At 34.9% G+C, this 24,544-nt stretch overlaps 5 protein-coding genes across 5 annotated transcripts in view; 2 read left to right on the top strand and 3 right to left on the bottom strand.

The window, feature by feature from the left end:
• Positions 1-705, bottom strand: part of LOC101895088 (probable cyclin-dependent serine/threonine-protein kinase DDB_G0292550) — a 28,878-nt gene extending 28,173 nt beyond the window's left edge. Inside the window, exon 1 of the mRNA XM_005185922.4 lies at positions 16-705. Within this exon, the coding sequence (XP_005185979.2) occupies positions 16-348 (333 nt within the window). The 5' untranslated portion in view covers positions 349-705. The remainder of the gene's footprint in view (positions 1-15) is intronic.
• Positions 706-2,718: 2,013 nt separating this feature from the next.
• Positions 2,719-3,987, top strand: LOC101895261 (uncharacterized). Its single transcript, XM_005185923.4, has 3 exons — positions 2,719-2,885; positions 2,952-3,588; positions 3,650-3,987. Exons 1-3 carry the CDS (start codon positions 2,803-2,805, stop codon positions 3,899-3,901), a joined length of 972 nt encoding a protein of 323 aa, XP_005185980.2. The 5' UTR covers positions 2,719-2,802; the 3' UTR covers positions 3,902-3,987.
• Positions 3,988-4,492: 505 nt separating this feature from the next.
• On the bottom strand, positions 4,493-5,203 carry LOC101895433 (mitochondrial import inner membrane translocase subunit Tim8). The gene is made up of 2 exons (XM_005185924.4): positions 4,989-5,203; positions 4,493-4,910 (listed from the first exon to the last, which is right to left on the bottom strand). Exons 1-2 carry the CDS (start codon positions 5,082-5,084, stop codon positions 4,746-4,748), a joined length of 261 nt encoding a protein of 86 aa, XP_005185981.1. The 5' UTR covers positions 5,085-5,203; the 3' UTR covers positions 4,493-4,745.
• A 198-nt stretch (positions 5,204-5,401) lies between these two features.
• On the top strand, positions 5,402-6,868 carry LOC101897691 (uncharacterized). Its single transcript, XM_005185938.4, has 2 exons — positions 5,402-5,741; positions 5,806-6,868. Exons 1-2 carry the CDS (start codon positions 5,527-5,529, stop codon positions 5,960-5,962), a joined length of 372 nt encoding a protein of 123 aa, XP_005185995.1. The 5' UTR covers positions 5,402-5,526; the 3' UTR covers positions 5,963-6,868.
• Positions 6,869-8,018: 1,150 nt separating this feature from the next.
• LOC101895610 (tyrosine-protein kinase hopscotch) lies at positions 8,019-24,140 on the bottom strand. Its single transcript, XM_005185925.4, has 14 exons — positions 22,701-24,140; positions 19,278-19,450; positions 19,078-19,170; positions 18,879-18,992; positions 16,147-16,499; positions 15,961-16,082; positions 15,685-15,897; positions 15,497-15,627; positions 13,137-13,501; positions 12,785-13,071; positions 12,564-12,728; positions 12,335-12,501; positions 12,103-12,273; positions 8,019-9,235 (listed from the first exon to the last, which is right to left on the bottom strand). Exons 1-14 carry the CDS (start codon positions 23,742-23,744, stop codon positions 9,034-9,036), a joined length of 3,600 nt encoding a protein of 1,199 aa, XP_005185982.2. The 5' UTR covers positions 23,745-24,140; the 3' UTR covers positions 8,019-9,033.
• Between the last annotated feature and the right edge of the window lie 404 nt (positions 24,141-24,544).

Below are 24,544 nucleotides of genomic sequence, written 5' to 3' on the forward strand. Positions count from 1 at the left end.
ATTTTGCCTGCTTACCTGTTCTCCATACTGAGCATGCCACTTAGCATATTCTTCCTGATATTTTTGCCATTGTTGCCAGTGTTGCTGCAGAGTGTATTGTTGTTCTGGTGTCAAGGCAGCATACTGAGCAGCGGTATATTGAGAATACGGGTTCGCTGCTACAGCGGCAGCAGCGGGATTTACAACGGCAGCTGCAGCTGTGGGCGGTGGAGCCGCAGCCCCTATCATTGGGGCAGTTGGACCGGGTGGAGGTGGTGCCGTTTGAATCGGATCACTAGGGGGTGGTGGCGGTGCTGCTGTTATTGGTAACGGCGGTTGTGTCGCATACTGCGACCACTGGTTCCACATTATTACACCCGACAATTTTTTCCTCTTCTCCAAACACAAGAAACTTTGTCAATGCAGAACAACAAATTTAGATTCAGTACAACGTGTTTATTCTTGCATATAACACAGGGGAAATGTTGATGAAACAATTCCTAGGCAGTTTTTCTTGTTTTCCTCGGAAAATTGTATCTACTTATTGGCAAAAACTAAGCCGTCCAGCAATTAGTTATGGGAAATTGTCGCCATTTTACATTTAATGAAAACTAGAGATGGCAATAGCACAATAATCCTTTCTTCGATTGAACGGGATAATTGTGACAATTATCGGAAGAGAGCGGCTTTGTTGATGTTATTTAATCTCTCCTGTGAAATGGTAGGACTTTTGAATATAAATAATAATTCATTCAATTATTGGAAATTTATGTAGAAATAGCTGTCAGAATTATTTTTTAAACGTTACTATCAGAAAAAGATGCTACACCTCAATGTGCACCCGCACAACATAAGAACTAGAGATGATAAAAAAATCGATATATTATATATCTATAAATCGATAAGTGTACCACCTTGACTCTAAAATGGCTCGGCTACACATCGAATACTCCAATCATATCCATTTCAGATAAATGCCATGTTATAGCAGCAGTTTAAAGTAGAGTATGCAGTAGTTTGTCCTGATTAATAGCATGTTTCCATTGAAAACCGAACAACGTTGTTCGCTCTCAGAATTAGGTACACGAATTAACCCGTTCATTCGTAATTCACGATTCGTAATTCATAGTAAAATAATTCATTTTTTCAAAAATTTTGTTTGTTGATTTTAATGGGAATTTATACTAAAATACATTAAATTCTCAGTAATATGAGTAGAAGAAATGATTGTTTTTCTCCCAAAGATTTATTAGATCATTAATTTTATAGTTTTCATTCACGTTTTCAACTTTTTGTGTAAATGTTGACATTTTTAACATATTTTTGTATTTTTCTGTTTTTTAATTTTGCTGGAGAGACACTTGTCAAACATTTTTTCTGCCGATACAAACATTTTGAAAATATTGCCTCTTTTGTTTCCAGTTTCCTGTGGAAATTTCAACTCGTGGACAATATGCGTACCTCGGATGAGAGAGAAAACAAAATTTACTTTCGTTTGAATGTACATACGCTATTCAACATTGTAGTTTTCATTCATAATTTTCAGTCTTCCCAAAAATTTTTAAAATTTCATCAAATTTTTCTATTTTCAATTTTTAAATGTCATAATTTATTTTTTCGATAAATGCTCTCATTTGTTAGGGATGGGACACATTTTTTCGTTGTTCTGAGAGTGATTTGATTTGAACAATGTACAAATACGAGTGTTCGCTCAGGAAATTTTGTGTGAAGAATTAAGTAGTTTTTTCATAGTTAAGGGTCAAACAACGAATAGAGAGCGAATCAAGTGCAGTGGAAACGCCACATTAGGCTTGCTGTTTTTACTCGCATTGAATGTTGGAGTTCTCTTTTGAACTTACCTCTTGCAATTATTCAAAGCAACACTGCCTTTACACGGTGACATTTTTTAACCATGCCATTTTTGTTTGTTGGTAAAAGGTGTAGAGAGACAAGGATAGAAGAAAAAATGGCACGATGAGCCACCGCACAGGGTTACATGCCATTTTCTTTGCATTTCTCTTTTTGCTTCTTCCGAATTTTTTATAATTTTGACATTTCATATCGCTTCTTTATTGTAATTTTTAATGCGTTTCTTTTATTGTGATGTTTTTAGTGATTGAATTATATGAAAATTAATTGGAAGTATTAAAAAGTAAAAAAAAGAAAGTTAAAATAAAAGTTAATAATGCAATATTTAACACCTCAATAACTTTTTCCATCATTTCTTCTTTAGATTCACACACTTAATTTTAAATCACTTCTTTATAAATATCTGTTACAAACAATTAGCTCTATACGAAATACTGAATAAAATAAAATGTCAGAAAAAATGCCAAGCACTATTATCGTAAAATGCCACCGTGTAAAGGCGCGAAGATTTACGCAGAAAATTTAAAAGAGAATTGATAAAAATGCCAGCTAAAAATTGCACCGTGTAAAGGCGGTGCAATTGTTTTCAGCAATTTTTGTTTTCATTACTGTCTTTTCTCTCATTTTTAATATTTTTTCGATATCATATCGAAAATGGGTTATCATAGTAAAAACTTTTACATTCTTGCAGTTCTGGAACAAACCAGCGCCATGTCTATTCACTTTACTCATCTCTCCATGAAGCAGAGACTGTCGCTGTAATCGATAAATCGAAAATCGTCTTACCTATCCCCATTTCATGTGCATGTGAATATGAACTAGTTTCCAAGGTTCTGTTTTGTGAATTGTCTTTTTGAATTGTTTAGGAACAACACAATCTAGCACATGTGTCCGATCCATTCTTTCCATTCTTAAATAAACAACAAAACAATATAAAACTAGGAAACCCCAATTATGGCAAGGAAACGTAAAATTCCAGCAAGGAAACATCATGGCATACGTGATCCTCTGCGTCAATTAGAAGAAAAGGAAAAGAAGTAATATAAATCTTCTATAGAGCTCCATGTCTACTCTCTTAATTCCCCTTGCAATTATATTTACAGGCTAAAGAACATTGTTAATGCGCCGCCCAGCAGGGATAATGATCAACCACTATCGTTTAAAATGAAACAATTGAAGAAACTGACGGAAGAGGCAAAATCGGGTAAGAAAATCAAGCGTATACACAGTGGCGTGGAAGACAAACCGAAAGAAGCCAAGACCAATCGCAAGAATAACAAAACTGATGAAGGCAATAAGTTCAAAACCATCAAACAAATGCCCGGCGAAGACGATGTTGATTATTTGAAACGCGTTAATCGCATTACATCTGCCAGTTTGAAAGAAGCCCAATACGAGGCTAAATATGGTGTAAAAGTAGTGCGTGATCCAAAAACTGGAGCGATCTCAATAAAAAAGAAACCCCCAAATGAAATTGATGAATTGCTAAAGCAAAAACGAAAAGGCGGAAAAGCTAACAAAAAGAAAAACGAAAAGGACGTCAAACCCATTGATCCCAAACTGGCTAAGCAATTAATTAAGCAAGCCATCCAAGAGGATGAAGAGGAACGCAAACAGGAAACATCGAAAGAAACTGTAGAGTACCAAAGAGACGTTTTTAAATTTGGCGAAATCGTACATGCACCACCAACAGCCCTAACATTGCCCAGAAAAGCAGAGAAAAATGAAACAGTACCAAGGGTAGGTTTAAAGTTCATATTTTTAGAAAGGATATCTTATTTGGAAACAATTTTCGTTTTAGCCCGGAAAGAAAAATAACTTATTACTTAAATCTTTGCTTGATGAAGAAAGCTCAACATCAAATAGCAAACCTAGCGGCAGCAGTACTAAGACAACAAAATCTCCTGGCCGCGTCACTAAAGAACAAATGAGAGGAAAACGAAAAGATTTACCCGAACACACCAGAAATATGTTGGAAAAAGAACGTCAAAAGCTTGTTGAACTTTATCGAAATCTTAAGAAATCAAAGGGTATCATGTCTGACAAAAGTTAGTTTTCGTTTGAGATTGTTTTGTTTTAAATGTATTTTGTAAATTAGCACTAAGAATTAGGAAAATAAATTTCTTGATATCAATGTAACGACGTTGGAAGTCTCTTGGAAAAATGTGCTTAGCGAAAAAGGAATGTTGTAGGCATTAATTAGAAATGTTGTTTTGTAAGAATAGTGGAACATATTGCAGAAATAAGCCAATTTATGCACAATCTATGGTTGATTTTTATAAAATGTACAATGAATGCCGGTCTAGAGACATCTTCGTCAATCATTTTAAAAAATGAATCACAGCTATATCTTGGGATTATGAGTACTGCGATTTTTTTTGCGAAGTGCATACTCTCCCAGTCATGGGCTTCCAAAGTTCCGTTAGTTTCTGGTATAATTTTAAAATTTGTAAGAACAACCAAGGCAATATGGGTATCAATCCGAATCTCTAGCTCGCCTTATTACAAGAGTAGGCTACCCGCCAAAATACGAGAGAGTACCCTAAAATCCATTTAAGCCGAATACCTTATTTATAATTTACTAAGTAAATGTTCATCTGACATTTAATGAAACTGAGAAAAAAAAAATCGAAAATATAAAATATTAGTTTTTGATTACAATTTAAATCAGTAAATTTTATTTGTTTTAAATAAAACAAAAACATCAAAACCAAAACAAAATTTACCATTCATTGTTCTCATAAAAATTGAAAACCCTTTTAGCAGCTTTCCAATTGCAATATTTTTTTCTTTTTGGAATATCCTAAAAACGTGTCTAGTATGAAGTGGTTGACTATAAAATTCCATCTAGGAATTATTGTACTGTCGTATTCTATATCCGATGTGCATGATTACGTTCATTGATTCTTTTGCAGCAATTGGGCAAAACGCTGTGTTATCAGCAGTGAAGTGTCAATAAAACGATCCACACAGTTGGCCAGGCAAGTTTCGGTGGCACTATCCAATTTCGAGCTTGGTTTACCTATGCATTTATCCCAACAGATTTCATTGAACTCGTGTATCTGAAATGCGTAATGATGTTAATGTGTTTTCATTCATAAATTATTACATCCAATTAAAAACAAGATTGTTCTTCATACCTGTGCGTTAACTTGCGCCTTTTGTTTTTCAATCATTAGGAATTCTTGCAATTCCTTGTCACCCGAAGAAGAGCCCAATGAATCGAAGTCCGACATTTTATTTTAAGTAAATTGTTTGGTAATTTGTCTATAGATGAATTAAAAAAAATTTGGCCGAATTACAGCAGCGAATGATTTTTTTCTTTTATATAACCTCAAATATAATGAACATGTTGACAGATGTTTGGTTGTCAAAAAACGATAAAAAAATTGACATCGATTGATATGTTATCGACGTAATTCGTTACATCGATTATTTGACACAGAAAACATCGATGTTGTTTTCCGTACCTAGCAATCCCTACTTCCCCATTATGAACAACCAGATTTTTCTTTCTCTTTCTCTCATCATCGCCTCTTTGTTTTCCTCACTTCATTCGTAAACTCAGGCATTTGGTTTTCAGTTTATCTTTTATTGGACATTTTCTTTTATCACTCTGTTCTTGTTTGTAACATTGGAACTACACACACCGAGTCTATCGCCTCTCCAATTCGCATAATGTCCGCAGAAGTGTCTTCTTCGGTAGAATCGTCCCTGAAGGACAACGATTTCTTTCCCTCGGCCGAGGAACTGGAAACCTATTATAATATGCTGGAAAATGGCGCAATTTTGGAATTAGAATGGGAATGTCCAGGGCGACGACCTCCCTCACCGGACATAAAAAGCAGTAGCAAAGAACCTAGCCTCTCCACAGATGTTACCGAAACACATGAGTAAGTGGAAATTAGATCTCTAAAAAACAACAAGGAAAACTGACTATATTTGGTTACATTTCAGTCCCATGAAACCCAATGATTTTGACTTCAGTGATGATATTGCCCAACCTTTGCGACGCCATGGTACACCCAAATCAAAATCGGTTAAAAAGAAGACGGCAAATTTTGCCGGTGTCATGGAAGCTTTGAAGAAGAAAAATGCCGAAGGCTCCAACTGACAGGCCAGTTGGGCCAACTAAAACCGCTTTTAACATTCTGAACTGATAGCTATAAATAATGTAAAGAAATTAAAATAAGAAGTAATAATAGAGATGTATATTGATTGGTTGAATAAGATATAAATAAGATAATAGAGATGAATGCTTAAAGTTGAGTTTTATCACATTCTATGAGATTCTATGGTGATCAGTTCCAGAACCTTGAAATCTACTAGCCTTGAAATTATTTTCGATATCAAAAGACTGTAAAAGTTTTTACAAAGATAACCGATTTTTCCTTTGAGACATCGAAGAAAATATCAAAACTAGTAGATTCTAGCAGGTACTGGAATGCGAGAATTTTTGTTTTCGGAATGTTTTTTGATTTTGCAGTTGGAAATTGTTTTCATGCAAACTTGTAACTTAAATTTTTTTTTTAAAAAAAGTAACCATTTAAAAAGTGTCGAACTTTTAATACCCTCCTCCATTTGGAATGAACTTGCAAAATGCAAAAAATTTCGTTAAAAAATGCCGCAATAAATTAAAAAATTCCGAATATCAGGTGTTACGTTTATATTGGGCTATACGAAAACGTGAGCCTTTACAGCCAATGATCTGTCAGAAAAAGAGATGACAATACGAATTCCGAAAATGTAGCTATAATCATCAAAATTCTGAATATTGGGAAGAACCGTTATATGGGGACTACACAAAGGTGTGTGCAAATCATGCAGTTATAAGGAGTCTATACCAAAACTTGGTCATAAATGTACAGTACTCTGCAGGGATGTTTACTACATACTGGTGAACAAATACTCCCAATTTACAAAAAAATCAGTTTGAATTTGTCGCTAAAACACCCAAAAAAACCTTAAATCTGCCGGCACAGTTATATGGAGCCTATTGCAAAACGTGAACCTATTCCGGGTGAGATAAAAAAACTGCAACAAAGTCAAACGCCATAATTTTTACTTTTCTTTTAATTTTATTGAATGAAAGCAAAAAATAGGTGTGTCTGGTTACCCTAAAATTTGTAACAATTGTTACCGGAAGTCGCTTGTTACCCGAAAGTTCTGCAAAAGAGAGCGGTTGAAGAGAGAAATTTTGACAGTTCTTTCTGTGAGAGTTTGCAAATTCTTGCTGGACAAATTTCTTCTTGCAATCACTTGCAACTCTTCTTCTTCTCATTCATCGACATTCAATTAGATGTTTTACATTGTTTATTTATTTTTTTTTGTGCTTTCGATTTGAAAATTTTTGTTGTGAAATTAGCAAGACTAACAGTACGTTTATATATATGAGGGTTAACCCACTGGATTTGGATTTAAATTGTCATATCCATTACTTTAACTTCAAATAAATCCTCTCAAAGTAGGTTAACCCTACAAAAAGTTCTAACGTAAACATGGCATAATTGTTTTTGGAGAACAACTTTACAAAATGTGAAAAACGTAAATATTTATATGTAATATGAAAATAAAAGACTATTTCCAACATTTTTATTTATAAAACTTGTAAAATCGGTGGTGCTTCCTTTATTTTAATTCTTTTAATGGGGGGACAAATTGGTTATGGGTTTCCAGCCTAATACAAAGAAATCATACTATCACGCCTGAATTTCATCACGAATTACCTTTTTTTGTGCTGGAAAATTCTCCACAAAATGCTATTGTAAGCTTGTAAACAAAATAACGAACTGTCACTGGAATAATTTTAAGAGCTCTCGGACGAGTGGCTTAGAAATGACAACAGTCTGAAGTTGGTTGCAGTTTTTTCATTACTTTTTTTTCTTCTTACTTTTTTTCACTTACTTTTTTTGGGTGTAAAATTATTACTTCCACGAGTTACAAACGAATTTAATAGATTAATATCACCTCCATGTTATTGTGTAGGGTATAAAAATTGAAATCGATTGACAGTTGTACCCCATCTTGATTTCATAGTACCATGGCTCTTACTTCAAAAAATCATTAAACAATTTTTTATTTTAAAAGTACACATTTAAAATTTGTATTTATTTTCCTTTTTTTCTTACAATGTGTGTGTTGTTGTTTATTTGATTACTATATAATTAGTGTATTGTGAAATTTGATTTCATTTATAATTATATATTACATTTGAAAAAAAAAAATAGACAGTAGAGTTATTCTAAATTTAAAATGGCTGTTTCTTTGTTTTGTTTTTTTTTACAACATACATTAATAAAAATAATTTACATTTGTTTTGTATATATTTAAATTGTATTTAAATATTTGTGATTATAAAAAAGTACAAGGCAAGACCATACATCAATTGGCTGATCAAGTTTTCTTTTCTTTTGAGTGGTATAATCGTCGTCGTATTATCATTGCGTGTGATTAGAGTGATTTCTAGTGGGATGCAGAATTTAGTTGACACTCTTTTCTTTTGTAATGATCTGTGTTGAATTTCGATGGTTGCAATTGCATTTATTTAATTTTTTACTGTGCCATGGATAACATTTATTTTGCATTACAAAAAAAAAAAAAAAAAAAACAAAGCCTAAAAGAAAGTATTTAGAATTTACATAGCAAACATACATACGTAGCTGATAGTTTTGTAAAACAACCAAAAAACAATATATTAAACATAGAAAATATTCAAATATTACTAAAAATTATACTAACATTTTATTACAAAAATAGATATATAAAAGCTAAATTATTTTTACACACATATTGTATTTAGTTTTTTTTTGTGGTATTTTATTTAAAAGGCACTTAAAATAAATTTAAAAATTTAAAGCAAAAATAAACTAAATAAAAAAATATATATACATAAAAAATATCATAGCAAATGATTTGTTGTGTAACAAAATTAAGTTAATTTTAAAAACATTTACAACGAGATTGAAATAGTCGAGTTTTATGGACATTGCATACTATTGTTTGTGTTTTTTTTTCTCCTGTTTCTCTTACAACAACTATACATATTAAAAATAAAAATTTGTAGTTTATCTTATTTAATGCTTATAGCTAAATATTTGTATTTTTGTTTTTCTAATAAAAAAAGACTTGCACTTGAGTTTCGTTTTTTCTTTTTTTTTTGTTGGTTTTACTTATACGTGTTGTAATTTAATTTAATGATGTGGGAGATGTGGGTGGAGAGATATTATTAAAATCGGGCTTTGGTATAGTATTATTGATTTCATTCCTAATTGACTGTATAACACCAATGAGATCGCGAAAAGTGGGTCGCATCTTTGGATTGGCATGCCAACATGGCTTCATAAGACGTTCGTAAACATTGTTGGGACATAAACTGGGTTGCCTTAAGCTGAAAGTAAACAAAGAGTGAAAGTTTTAAAAATAACGGAAACAAGTTAAGAAGTATCAGTCGGTTTAGCCGAAAAGATGTACACCCTCAGCCAATATTCGATTATTTAAAAATATATTTTGAGTTTTGTTGTGATTATTTAAATTGTTAACTCCCTATGGAGTTGGTTCCGAAGGAATGGGCCAATATTGTTTATTTCGTATCGTACCTAAATAAATGTGATATAAATATTGCGACGTGCCAGGTTTGGACTATATCCATTACTTCCTTCACTTTATGTGAGATATGTGATCATTTTTAGAAAATATGAAAATATACGTGAGGTACCAGATAAAGTCGACTGAAGTATTCCATTTTCGTGCTTCATCTAATTCAGATAAAAATATTGGTATGGGCAAAATTACAAGAAAATCGAACATGCACAGAGTGAGATGAAAAAACTGCAACCAACTTCAGACTGCTGTCATTTCTAAGCCACTCGTCCGACAGCTGTTAAAAGTATTCCAGTGACAGCTCATTAGAAAAAAAAAGTTATTCGAAATGGCCATAACTCCTTAAATATTGAGTTTTTAGCGTTTTTAGATATTATTTGTGATCACTTTTTTAAGTGTGAATTAGTAAGAATTTTAAAATGGCCATATGAGTTTTCAGCGTTTTACCTATTATTTGTGATCACTTTTTTAAGTGTGAATTAGTAAGAATTTTAAATTGGCCATAACCCCATAAATATTGAGTTTTCAGCGTTTTTAGCTATTATTTCTGATCACTTTTTTAAGTGTGAATTAGTAAGAATTTTAAAATGACCATAACTCCTTAAATATTGAGTTTTCAGCGTTTTTAGTTATTATTTGTGATCACTTTTTAAAGAGTGAATTAATAAAAACTTTAAAGTGGCAATAACTCCTTAAATATTGAGTTTTCAGCGTTTTTAGCCATTATTTGTGATCACTTTTTAAGTGTGAAATAATAGGAATTTTAAAATGGCCATAACTCCTCAAATATTGAGTTTTCAGCGTTTTTAGCTATTATTTGTGATCACTTTTTAAGAGTGAATTAATAAAAACTTTAAAATGGCCATAACTCCTTAAATATTGAGTTTTCAGCGTTTTTAGCCATTATTTGTGATCACTTTTTTAAGTGTGAAATAATAGGAATTTTAAAATGGCCATAACTCCTTAATTATTGAGTTTTCAGCGTTTTTAGCTATTATTTGTGATCACTTTTTAAGAGTGAATTAATAAAAACTTTAAAATGGACATAACTCCTTAAATATTGAGTTTTCAGCGTTTTTAGCCATTATTTGTGATCACTTTTTTAAGTGTGAAATAATAGGAATTTTAAACTGGCCCTAACTCCTTAAATATTGATAGTGTGATTTCTTTACATTTGGCTGGAAAACCACAAGTGGCTATAGTTAGAGCACTCCAGAATTTAAATGTGAATAAATATTTTGTGTCTCGGTCCAGCTGAAAATGTGCACCTTCGGTTGGCCACCAGGACTCAAGCCACAAGCCGGCCATAATGATGGTGTGGGCCGCCATAACAGACGATGGTCGCTTTCCGCTCGTATTAATCGATTGTGGCATCAGAATAAATGCCGAATATTATCGCGGAACTATTCTGAAGGGTGTATTAAAGCCTTGCGCACGCAAGCATTTTGGCCGCAGACCTTGGACATTCCAACAGGACTCAGCACCTCACCGCACTCAGCACGCGCCACCCAAGAATGGTTACAAAATGAGGTTCCTCGCTTCATTACTAGAGCACAATGGTTACCAAAATCTCCGGATACCAATCCGTTGGACCATTGTGTCTGGAGTGTTGTGGACAGCAAGGTTGGCACTAAAAAATACCAAAGTGTCGATCACCTCAAGCAAGCTCTTCGCCGGGAATGGGCCAAAATACCGCAGAGCAACATTCGGGCAGCTTGTAACGGTTTAATTTGGCCGTTTGAAGGCCATAATTCGTGCCAAAGGTGACCATTTCGAACAAATCTAAACATATTCTAAAATTTGATGCTATTTAAATGTTTATTCAAAATTTTGACCCTTTGTGGGGGAGGTACCAGTAGGAATGGTCCGATCTCTACCATCTTTATAATGGATCTTGTGTTAATGGAAATATTGATATATGCCAAGTCTGAATGGAATCGGATGTTAATTTCGTGTTTTATAAGTTTCATGAAGTTTCAAAATTTTGATCGTTTGTGAGGGAGGTACCAGAAGGAATGAACCGTTATATTCCATCTTCATACCAGATCTTGGACTAATTAAAATATGGTGATGAGTGTAATTTGAAGACAATCGGACTCTTACATAATATTTTATAAGACATATAAATATTGAACATTTCGACCCTTTGTGGGTGAGGTACCTGATGGAGTGTACCGATATTGTCCATTTTCGCACCTGACCTAGCACTGATGGAAATATTGGGATTTGCAAAGTTGGAGCAAAATCGGATTATCCTTTCTATTTCTGTGCAGTAAATTATTTTCTTTGAAAATGTTGTTGTGTGGGAGGTACTAGAAGGAGTGGACCGATATTACCCATCTCGGAACTCGATCTAAGTTTGATAATAATATTACGATGTACCAAGTTTGAATCAAATCGGATACTCCCTTTGAGAGCTATCGTGCGCACGAGCCAGCCAGACAGACGTACGATGGGACATCGCTAGATCGACTCCAAATGTCTTGAAACGGATTTGGTCCAAAGAGACCTAGGGTTTAAAACCATTATTTTGATGATGCACGTTTTACCCGTATCCGTACCCTCTCTAGCCATATGGCTGTGGGTATAAAAACAATTCTGTATTCCATTTTGTTGTTCTGGTAGTATACATAGGGAAGATTCTGTGGGACTTACCGATCGCCTCTTTCCAGACGTAGCAGAAATTCGTCCTGTGTTAAATCTATATTTGGATCTAAATTTGGTGATTCGCCTCTGGAAAACATTTCGAATAGTGTGACACCATACGACCACACATCAGATTGTGATGAAAATTTGGCATCTCTTTTGATTGCTTCGGGGGAATACCTAAAAACGAAAATATAATATAAAATAACATTTCTCTTAAGCCAAAAACGTAAAGTAATACCATTTAATTGGTATTTCACGACTACTGTGTGCCACATAATAGCCATCGGAATCAGCACGCTGGGCCAAACCGAAGTCGGAAATTTTCACACTATCTCGGTCAACCAAAATGTTGCGGGCCGCCAAATCACGATGTATTATATTTTTGCTGGCCAAATAATCCATGCCCTGAAAGTAAAACGAAATGAGTGCTACCATTTATTTACATCGAAGTTAAACTTCTGGAGTACCTTGGCAATGTCCAATGCAAAACCCAGTAGAATTTCATTGGTGAGATTTGGTTTTTTCGATGTGAGATAAACTAAAAATGAACCACTTTCCAAATATTCCATAATTATGCAGAATGGTCGTTGTATCCAATGTTTAATTTTAACAATATTGGGATGGTCCAAGGACTGAAAAAGGAACATTATACAATTTATGATACACCATTTTTTGTTGGCTTACATACCTCCATTATTTCAATTTCACGCATAAAATCATAGCTAAGCTGAGGAGCTCGGGCTGATTTCAGAGTTTTTATGGCCACATATTCACGAGCATTGTTTGGACTATTATAACGCACCTCACCCAAATGCACTGTACCATAATGGCCCTCACCAATTCGCTGTCGAAATATAACCTTGCCATTTGGTATTTCCAAAACGGAATTCGTTGCATTGAAGTAGCTGGGGAAACTAAAGACATTACTTTCATTGGCAATACCATTGTGGCGGGCATGTTCATTTGAGGTTTCTTCTGAAATTGAAATGAATTGATTTTCAACAACAACAAAAAAAAAAAGAAAAAAATCCGATTCTTACCCAGCTCCGCTTCGAAATTCTCATCCACATTAACACCATTCGATGATGATGATTTGTCCATTAAAGCTTCTTGGGCCGCAATTAAATGCCTTAATATTTGCATATAATCAAATGTCCTCTCTGGATCTGTATTCCAACCATCCATCATCACTTCAAACATTTCCTGGGGACAATCGTCGGGTTTCTCCAATATGCCACCACATTTATTGTAGTTTTGTCTTAGCATTTCTGTTGTTACATTGCCAATGGGTTTGCCTCGTGCAAATATTTCCCATACTGTTGTGCCAAAGGCCCAAATATCTATGTCCGGATCCTTTTTGGCAGCATTTAAATTGCGATGATATTCGAAAGGTATCCATGGAAGTCTAAAAATAATCAGAAGAACGCAACATAATAAATATTAAGAATTAAAACACGCTACTAGACTGGTATGGATGCTTATTTTGCTTTCGTTGTGCGGTTAGATTTTCAAAATCTTGAACCCAATATAAGGGAGGAACTAGAAGGAACGGACCAATTTATCCCATCTTCGCAGCATATCTTGTGTTAGTAGAAATAATGGGATGTGTGAATTATGAAGAGATCTGGATGCCTATTACGGATTTTATGATGGTTTTGGTTTTTTAAATTTTAGCCCTCTGTGGGGGAGGTACAAGAAGACATGTTCCGACATATACCATCTTTATGAATGGAATCGGATGTTAGTTTCGTGTTTTATGAGCTTCATGGATATTCAAAAGTGTGACCCTTTGTGGAGGAGGTACCAGAAGGAGTGGACCGATATATTTTATCTTAACAGCATATCTTATGTTAATAGAAATAATGGGATGTGTGAAATATGAAAAGATCTGGATGTTTATTTCGAATTTTATAATCGTTTTGGTTATTCCAAACTTTAACCCTTTGTGGGGGAGGTATCAGAAGGAATGGTCCGATCTCTACCATCTTTATAACTGATCTTGTGTTGATAGAAATAATGAGAGGTGCCAAGTCTGCATGGAATCGGATGTTAATTTCGCGTTTTATGATCTTCATGGATATTCAAAATTGTGACCCTTTGTGGGGGAGGCACCAGAAGGAGTGGACCGATATATCTCATCTTCGCAGCATATATTGTGTTAGTAGAAATAATGGGATGTGTGAAATATGAAGAGATCTGGATGCTTATTTCGGATTTTATGATTGTTTTGGTTATTCAAAACTTTGACCCTTTGTAAGGGAGGTACCAGAAGGAATGGTCCGATCTCTACCATTGTTATAGCAAATCTAGTGCTGACAGAAATATTGAGACATGCCAAGTCTGAATGGAATCGGATGTTAGTTTCGCGTTTATGAGCTTCGTGGATATTAAAAATTTTGACCCTTTGTGGGGGAGATACCAGAAGGAGTGGACCGATATATCTTATCTTCACAGCATATCTTCATCCATCATCATGGGATATGTGAACAATGAAGAGAACCGGATACTTTTTTTCGGATTTTATGATCGTTTTGGTTATTCAAAACTATGACCCTTTGTGGGGGAGGTATCAGAAGGAGTGGTCCGATCTCTACCATCTTTATAACAGATCTAGTGTTAACAGAAATATTGATATGTGCCAAGTCTGAATGGAATCGGTTGATAATTTCGTTTTTTATGAGCTTCATAGATATTCAAAATTGTGATCCTTTGTGGGAGAGGTAGCGGAAGGAGTGGACCGATATACTCCATCTTCACACCAGCCCTTGATTAATAAAAACATTGTCATGTGTGTAATTTGAAGACAATCGGACAATGACATCATATTTTATAATTATTCAAATATTTGACTCTTTGTGGGGGAGGTACATGATGGAGTGGACCAATAATGTCCATTTTCCCCCTGACCTAGCACTGATGAAAGTTGGAGCAAAATCGGATTATCCTTTTTCTTTCTGTGCAATAAATGATTTTCTTTGAAAATTTTGACATTTTGTGTGGGAAGTACCAGAAGGGGTAGACCGATAGTACCCATCTCCGAACTCGATCTAATTTTGACAATAATATTATGATGTACCAAGTTTGAATCAAATCGGATACTCCCTTTGAGAGTTATCGTGCGCACCAGTCAGACGGAAAACTCTAAATCGACTTTTGAAACGGATTTGGTGCAAAGAGACCTAGGTTCTAGAACCGTTATTTCGATGAGGCACGTTTCAAATGATATATACCCTCTCTAGCCACATGGCTGAGTGTATAACCAGATGGCAAAGAAGTAGAATGGGCCTTGGCCACTAATTTTAAAAATGTTGAATTGTTCGTCTGTTTTGTCGAACAATGCTTTTTTTTGTTTGACTGGATCGGCTCTTAATACTAAGTGATATAATAATCATTTACTCACTCATCCTTACGATACGGTCGCGGAAATCCTGGTCCACATATTTTGGCTTCGAGCAGTTTTGTTTTCGGATCAAATTTGGTAACATATAAATTAGAGCACCGCAAATAGCCATGGGTAATGTGATGGTTTCTCTGCAAAATGAATGGATTGCAAATAAAGATTCTTTGTCACGTTTCTTCCTTACTTACCAAATAAAAAAATCCCCTGGCTAAACCATAGACAACATCGATTAATTGACGTAACGAGACTTTTGTTTTATTATCCATAAGGAATTTATTTAGAGGACCAAATTCGGAATATTCCATGACCATTGTATAGGGGGAGTCCAGTGTTATGCCGAAAAGTTTAATGATATGGGGTGATTGAATGCGACTCAGTGTATTTGCTAAACTTCTAAATAACTGTAATACGAAATTAAATCAATTATTTTTTAATATAATAAGATGAATAAATTGAGTATGTACCGGAAAATCATCTTCAAATTTGAGAACTTTCAGTGTGACCGTAACATCTTTATAGCCATCGTTTTGTATCCAATCGGCTTTCATTTTTATCATGCGCCCATTGTCACAGTCTCGTGAAGAATCTAAAAACAAACCATTAAAACAGCTTCTTCTCAATTTTTATAAACTGGAGACCACTCTACTTACTGTGATACCATTGTAGATCCTTGGATAAATCTAATATTTTAACACGTTCTCGTTGGAGTTCAGCTTCGCTTAACTCTTTCTCAGTCTTTTTCGATTGCACATTTTTTGGCAAACATATCAACAACAGTGGTGATCTGTCATTATCGGAGGGTGATATACGAGATTTTCTATCCGATTCAGTTGGTATGAACTTGGCCAGTTCGGTTAATTTGTCAAATGCTTCCATGCTACCATTGTAGTGTAAAATCCATTTTACTGTTCGCACACATGGACTGGTATTCGATAGAGTAACTTTTTTTGTTATTTTAAATGTTTCTGTTTTGAATTTTAACGGCTGCAGACCTTCGGAAATTCTGTGGGGATAAGTAAGAAAAAAAAAGGAAAAAAAAACGAGTTAAAAACTCGGCTTTGCCGACAGATGTATACCCTTAGCCAATGTTCGATCATTTAAATATATTTTGACTTGCATTTTCATGATTCAAATTGTGTAGCCTTTTGCCAAATCTGATATACGTAGTACCAGATTTGGTCTACATCATCGACTACATCCTTGACTTAATATTAGATATGTGATCATTTTAAAAGGTGAGCACACCACCACATATAGTGGACCGAAGTATTCCATTTTCCCACTTCATCTAATCTAAAATATTGACATGGCCAAAATTTAAAGAAAATCGAACCCTTATTTCCGATTTTATGGGAATAATTGTTGAATTGAATTTTGATTGCTTGGTGAGGAAGGTATCAGAGGGAGTGGACCGATTTGTTTCATCTTCACCCCTGATCTTGTGTTAGTAGAAATATTGGAAATATCAAAATTTAAACCCTTTGTTTGGGAGGTAGCAGAGGAATTGGACCGATATATTTCATCTTCACACCAGATCATGTTCTAAATGGAATATTGAAACATATGAAGTTTGAAGAGAATTGGAATTTTTTGGAGCGTTTTGGTTATTGAAAATGTACACCCATTTGTGGGGTACCAGAAGGAGTGAGCCGATATGTCCCATATTTACTTTAAATCTTGTATTTGTAGAAATAATGCAAAGTGTGAAATTTCAAAAGAATCAGGTGGATACTTTGCGTTTTTATTATTCAAAATTTTGACGCCATCGAGGGCGAGGTACCAGACGAAGTGGACCGATATGTTCCATCTTCACACCAGGGGTTGTATTGGTTGAAATATTGGAACGTGCAAAGTATGAAGAGAGTTGGAATTGGAAGTTTTTTATTCACATTTTAGAAGCGTTTTGGTTATTCAAAATGATGATCCCTTTGTAGAGAAGGTACCAGAAAGAGTGGACCGATATGTCCCATATTTACTTTATATATTGTATTGATAGAAATATAGCAATGTGTGAAATTGGAAAAGAATCGGATGGTTTTTCGCATTTTATAACTGTTTTGGTTAGTCAAAATTTTAATGCGTTTGTAGACGAGGTATCAGAAGGAGAGGGCCGATATTGATGAAAACGTTCGTTGTCCAGCAGTTTGTAAACAAACAACATGATCGTGTTTACTTGCCAAAGAGGTCAGCTGAAATTGTCCACCTTCGGTTGCCACCAGAACTCAAGCCTCAAGCGCCGGCCATGGTGATGGTGTGGACCGTCATAACAGCCGATGGTCGCTCTCCGCTTGTATTAATCGACCGTGGCATCAGAATAAATGCCGAATATTATGGCGAAAATATTCTGGAGGGTGTATTAAAGCCTTGGGCATCCAATAATTTTGGCCGCAGACCTTGGACATTCCAACAAGACTCAGCACCATCGCATTCAGCACGCGCCAACCAAGGTTCGTGGCGCGTGGCGAAAGGTTGAGGTTCCCCGCTTTCCCTCCAAAATCTCCGGATACCAATCCGTTGGACTATAGTGTCTGGAGTATTTTGGAAAGCAAGGTTGGCACTAAAAAATACCAAAGTGTCGATCACCTCAAGCAAGCGCTTCGACGGGAAAGGGCCAAAATACCACAAAGCAACATTCGGACAGCGTGTGACGGTTTCATTGGCCATTTGAAGGAAATAATTCGTGCCAAATGTCACCAATTCGAACAAATCTAAACTTATTCTAAAATTTGATACAATTTCCGATATTTTTTGCTTTCATTCAATAAAATTTAAAAGAAGATGTAAAAATTATTGCGTTTGACTTTGTTGCAATATTTTTCATCTCACCCTGTATATACTTTGTTATGTCTAAAATTATTTTTGGAGGGTATGAAAAAATGATGGTCCCATTGACATAGGAACAATGCTTTTAAAATATTATTGAAATCTTTTATAGATGAAGTTTCGTTTATGGCAGGCGTTTACATATACAATGACATTACAAGACCTTCAGAAAAAAGTCATGTTAACAGCCTTCTATACATAGAGGCTACACGTAGTAGATTATATAAAAAGGGCACACAAGCGAATTTCTATAAATGCAAGATTATTCAATGAACACATTTCCTGTACTCATACAGGAGCCCCTTACAATTTATCTCCATAAAAAAAAAGGAAACACCCTTCTTTTTTGTATAGAAAATATTTAACCTTCTTTATATAAAATCAGATTATGCTTCTTCAATGATAAATAAAGCAACAAATCATAAACAAATATCTATATCTTTATATCAACAAAGATCGAAGACAACCAAAAGGTAAACACTTATAAATAACGCATAATTGTATCCCATGCATGTAGATATGAAAGGAAAAAAGAAAAAAAAAACAAATGTTTACTTACGATTTTGTATTGATATCAATATAATATGTATCATATTCTCGTTCACACTGCCGTATAATATAACTGCCACATTTGTCGCCCTGTTCCCGTATTTTGGCAAATGAAAAGGCGCCGCTGTGAAAGTAAGCAAAAATGAAGAAAAACATCAACAATAGGACATGGATTCTTTTTTGCAAATATCTAAAAAATAAATACCCACCCAATTGGACCATGACAGTGTAGTGTCATTAACTCCTCCAAGGAGGGTGTAATATATTGCATACACAAATTCACCATCCATTTCGTTGTTAATCTATGCAAAAGAACAAAAAAAAAAACAACAAACAAACAAACAATTCAGTTCAATTCAATCATTAGCATTCAAAACAATATGTCTTCGACATGTTCAGATATATTTACCTCATATAACCAGATAGATAAGAAATGAATGCTTCCAAATGAATTTTACTGTCAAATTCAATACGATAACCATTTGGCATGCCGGTTATTTCCAAACGGCAGTTTATTGTATTGGGGCTGACCCCACGGGTGTAGACAGCATAAATATTTTCCAGTTTGCTGACGAGAACCCACTGCGAAAAAAAAATGAGGAAGAAAAAACATTTCATTAGATGCACGTATACAGATCTATTTATAAATAAACTAAAAAAAGTTAAAAAGTTTCAGTCGACGGATGTATACCCTCAGACAATATATGTCTATTGAATTATTTCGGGTATCTCTCACGCGGATATACCAGATATAGTGGACCGAAGTATTTCACATCAGCAAATACTGATAAAAATATTGGGATGTCACAGTTTTCTTTTCGAGCGGATTTGATTTTAATTAAATTAAAAATTTTTAAAAATTAAAAAACTAAATTCGTTTCATACGGTGGAGGGTATTTAAAGTTCGGACCGGTCGAACTTTTTGTTTTTATTTTTAATTTTTTGCTCAAAAAAAAAAGTATTGATTTTTTGAATTATTTTATTTGTGGGAAGGTCCAGAAGGGAAAGGTCGATTTTGTCAATTTTCATATCTGATCTAAGTCTGAGGGTTTTGACATTTTGATGTACCAGAAGAAGTGATACATTACCTAACTACGAAGTGTTTGAAGACAAATTAACCTTCCTAGATCCCAAAAGGGGTTTGTGTAAATTACACATTTGGACTCAAACCTTATTTCGATTTGGCAGATTTCTTTATAAACCCCAAACAGAGAAATATGATCTGCATTTCAATGCCAAGTAGGCTTCCGCTACTAAATAAGCATGTTCTCGTTATTTCCAAATAATTGTTATACCCTACACCACATAGTGTTAAGGGTATTATGTCTTTGTGCATTTGTTTGTAACATAGAGAAGGAAGCGAGATATACCCATAGTTACTTTTGAGGACCTTCATAGAATCACTTTCTGAATCGATTTATGCATGTCAGTCTGTATGTCGTTCCGTCCGAACATAAGCATAATGCAAATCGCATTTATTATCCGATTGCAAAGGAAATTTCTCAAACAATATTTGTTTGACCCAGGGACGTTCCCTATTGGTGATAATCGGATCAGACTTAGATATAGCTCCCATATCTTCAACCAATTTGTGCACCAAATGGCCAATATTAATGACCTGATTTTTGGCACATACAACCGAATTCAGTATAGAATCAAGTAAATCGAATTTTGGTGAAAATCGGTTCATATATATGTTTTATCCGATTTGGTCCCTCACATTCGTAATATGCATTCGACAACAATGATATTTGGAACCAGATATCAGATACAGCCCAGATATACATCTGCTAAATTTTATCAAGATCGGTCCGGATTTGGATATAACGCCCACATATAGCTTCAACCGATTTCAGGTTAATTGTGCACCAAATTGCCTATATCAGTCCACAAGTCCTGAATTTTGTTACATCCGACCGAATTCAGTCTAGAAGCAAGTACATCGAATTCGGAGAAAATCGGTCAGATATAGCTATAGCTCCCATATATATGTTTCATAATATGTTTTATCCGATTTGGTGTTTAAGTCCCCCACATTCGTAATATGCACTCGACAACAATGATATTTGGTACCAGATATCTTATTGAGCTCGGAAATAACTTTGCCAAATTTTATTGAGATCGGCTAAGATTTGGATATAACTCCCATATATATGTTTCATCCGATTTGGTCCCTCACATTCGTAATATGCATTCGACAACAATGATATTTTGTACCAGATATCAGATACAGCCCAGAAATACCTCTGCTAAATTTTATCAAGATCGGTCCGGATTTGGATGTAGCTCCCATATAAATCTCCAAACTGATTTCGGGTTAAATGTGCACTAAATGGCCTATATCAGTCCAAAAGTCCTGAATTTTGGTACATCCGTCTGAATTCGGTCTAGAAACAAGTACATCGAATTTGGAGAACATCGTTTCAGATATAGGTTTCTTCCGATTTGGTGTTTAAGGCCCTCATATTCGTAATATTCATTCGACAACAATGATATTTGTTACCAGATATCAGTAGCAGCCCAGAAATACCTCTGCCAAATTTTATCAAGATCGATTCAGATTTGGATATAGATCCCATGTATATCTTCCACCGATTTCGGGTTAATTGTGCACCAAATAGCCAATATCAGTCCAAAAGTCCTGAATTTTGGTACATCCGTCTAAATTCGGTCTAGAAACAAGTACATCAAATTCGGAGAACATCGGTTCAGATATAGGTTTCATCCGATTTGGTGTTTAAGTCCCTCACATTCGTAATATGTATTCGACAACAATGATATTTGATAACATATATCAGATACAGCCCAGAAATACCTCTGCCAAATTTTATCATGATCTGTTCAGATTTGGATATAGCTCCCACATATATCCTCGGGTTAATTGTGCACCAAATAGACAATATCAGCCCAAATGACCTGAATTTTGGTACATCCGACGGAATTCAATCTAAAAGCAAGCATATTGAATTCGGAGAAAATCGGTTCAGATATAGGTATAGGTCCCATATTTAGATTTCATCCGATTTGCTGTTTAAGTCCTCCACATTCGTAATATGAATTCAACAACAATGATATTTGATAGTAAATATCTTATAGAGCTCGGAATTACCTTTCCCAAATTTTATCAAGAATTGCAAGATTTGGATATATCTCCGATATATATCCTTAATCCAATTTGAGGTTTATTGTGCAAATAATGGCTAATATCAGCCCAAATGGATTGAATTTTGGGACGTACGTTTCCAGTTTGTAGGACTCGGCTGCGCTATATATATTTTTTTATAATTTTTAATGACATGGAATTTATTTGGTATTAAAGATTAAAATGTCTCCGTCAAATTGTATTGAAACCAAATTAGAACTGCTCTAAAGCCAAATGTTGATAGGTGTTATGATATACTTCAAATAAATTCTTTTGTTGCGGTGGTTCTAATAAATATGCATTGTGGTGTAGGGTATCATATAGTCGGCCCCGACCGACTTTTTACTTTTCCTTACTGGTTTTTAAATTCCCTAATACAAATCCAATAGAACAAAATCTTTTTTTCTTTAACAATAAAGATAGGCACCTATTATTTCAATTATTAATAGACTACATTTCCTTGAATAGCTGCTGCACTCTGGGTTTTTTGTTATATACTTGATAGGTTGATAAACAACCATACACAACGTAGCAATAATAGTTTTTTTTTTTGCCATTTATGACACTGAGCATCTCTTTGCATTTATTTATACTCCTCAAAATCTCATTTTAATACGTGCATTTGTAGATGTTTATTTTATGTTCCGCAATGCATCGAAATAGTAAGCAAACGAGGCAATACAAACTTACCTCCAAATTATCTTTACATGTTCGTCTGGCCACCTTCAAACCCGGCTCTGAACTATCAAATAAATCCAGTTTAATACAAACTTTAACTGTTTGATTTTGATTTGGTTGAACATGACCACCAACTTCACCACCACCACCGCCCCCACCAACATCGCTGGGTACTCTTGCCAAAATATCGCCCGGTATAAAATCCACAAAACCCACAAATGTTTCCAATAAATAATCCGGTGCCAAATTATTCAATTCCAATACATAATTCCACTTGACACGTTCCAGGTCAATGTTTCTCTCTCGCAGAGAACGAAATGAGTTACAGATTTTACGTTTTACAAATATGTGCGCCTTAACCAAGGGGCGGGGCAAATAACGTTTATAATTCGATTCAATGCGATCTACGGTTCCTCGTTGTTCTAGATAATCAATGTACATATCGACAGCACCCAGACCCATAACATTATCCTTTTTCTTGGGATAACGTATCGATGGTATGCATTCGTGGACCATGTCATAACGCATTTGATTGTACAGATATTCATAGGCATTTGGGTCCATGGACTTCAGTTGGCCGTCGATGAGGGGCACTTTGAAACGCATGCGAAAACAATAATCCACGCCAGGACTCAAGGGCTGCCCCGGCAGACACCATTGTTCATTGTTTTCATCGCTGAATACCCTTAAGCCAAACAGTAGCCTTGTATTTGGCAATATACTCAATCGGCGACTGAGATCAATGCAAATTTCCTCACAACTGGCCGACTGCAAATGATCATATTCGATGTAAACTCGCTTGCGATAACAATAAATCCGATGCGTGACTATATCAGTGTCTACTATAGGTACATTGCTCTGTCGCATTCTTTCTGTATAGCACTGAGAATTCTGCGATATTGTTGTATTGCTAGTTGTGTCATGGTCTTGTTCATGGTCGTGTTCGAAATCATAGCCATTTCCCAATATGGAAGTGCTGCCAATGGAACTATTGCCATCATCCAAAATGGTCATAGTGGTGTGGGTAGTACCCGATGCATTTGAGGCTTGATTCATTTTTGGTGTTTCCGTGTTTTTCTCTTATCGACTTCTTACAAAAACTATTCCAGAAAATCCTTTGGAATTTCGGGCTAGTAATAATAAACCTTGGCCGTTTAGCTGGTGGCTTCAAACTTGTTTATGTTGCCTTTCCTTTTATGACGACGGATATATGGATATACATCCAGCCAGACGACCAGATTTCAAACATTTCACTTATTCCGCAAGATTGCAGTTTTTTATATGAAATTGCATTCTCCACTATTCTTCAATACTCTCCGGACGTTAACAACGCGATAGAAAAACTTTAAACGATTAATTTTCTTTTCAGCAAAATAATTTTCTTTCCGAATATAAAGTCTTTTTTTTTGTTTTCTTTGCTGCTTTCTGAGAACGTAGAGAGATGGCGAGCTGTCAAAATAAAACGGTGATTGTGAATGCATCGTCTGATAACATTGAATAAATTTCAATCACAATAGAAGCCCTGTAGGCTTAACCCAGCAAAGAAAGTGAAGGTAACATACTTTATCATGGTAGAAGTATACAGATAGTCGCATCGACACAACTAATGGGAAAATGAATAGTCAAACCTATTTCAAAATTGAAAATTATGGATGAGAAGTTATTCAAATTCGTTAAAGATGTTGAAAAATTCATATTGTAACAACCATGGTTCAATAATAACTTTAAAGAAACTAGAAAAATGCAACTCTGTGATGGAGTTATAGTGCCAAATAGACTTTTAAATATTTAACCTTTAAATATTCACAAACATTTGTAGTTTTCCGCTAGTTGTGATACTTATTGGCCAAATGGCT

The sequence above is a fragment of the Musca domestica genome, unplaced genomic scaffold, assembly GCF_030504385.1.
Source record: "Musca domestica strain aabys unplaced genomic scaffold, Musca_domestica.polishedcontigs.V.1.1 60, whole genome shotgun sequence".
NCBI classification, from domain to species: Eukaryota; Metazoa; Arthropoda; class Insecta; order Diptera; family Muscidae; genus Musca; species Musca domestica.

Excerpts from the sequence above, each read along its gene's own strand:
- LOC101895261 (XM_005185923.4), top strand. The coding sequence starts at position 2,803 with ATGGCAAGGAAACGTAAAATTCCAGCAAGGAAACATCATGGCATACGT. Across the intron at positions 2,886-2,951 it reads TTAGAAGAAAAGGAAAAGAA|GCTAAAGAACATTGTTAATG; the intron begins GTAATATAAATC and ends TTATATTTACAG. Across the intron at positions 3,589-3,649 it reads AAAATGAAACAGTACCAAGG|CCCGGAAAGAAAAATAACTT; the intron begins GTAGGTTTAAAG and ends TTTTCGTTTTAG.
- LOC101895433 (XM_005185924.4), bottom strand. The coding sequence starts at position 5,084 with ATGTCGGACTTCGATTCATTGGGCTCTTCTTCGGGTGACAAGGAATTG. Across the intron at positions 4,911-4,988 it reads AGGCGCAAGTTAACGCACAG|ATACACGAGTTCAATGAAAT; the intron begins GTATGAAGAACA and ends TACGCATTTCAG.
- LOC101897691 (XM_005185938.4), top strand. The coding sequence starts at position 5,527 with ATGTCCGCAGAAGTGTCTTCTTCGGTAGAATCGTCCCTGAAGGACAAC. Across the intron at positions 5,742-5,805 it reads GATGTTACCGAAACACATGA|TCCCATGAAACCCAATGATT; the intron begins GTAAGTGGAAAT and ends GTTACATTTCAG.
- LOC101895610 (XM_005185925.4), bottom strand. The coding sequence starts at position 23,744 with ATGAATCAAGCCTCAAATGCATCGGGTACTACCCACACCACTATGACC. Across the intron at positions 18,993-19,077 it reads CACTGTCATGGTCCAATTGG|CGGCGCCTTTTCATTTGCCA; the intron begins GTGGGTATTTAT and ends TTACTTTCACAG. Across the intron at positions 15,898-15,960 it reads AATTTGAAGATGATTTTCCG|TTATTTAGAAGTTTAGCAAA; the intron begins GTACATACTCAA and ends TTCGTATTACAG.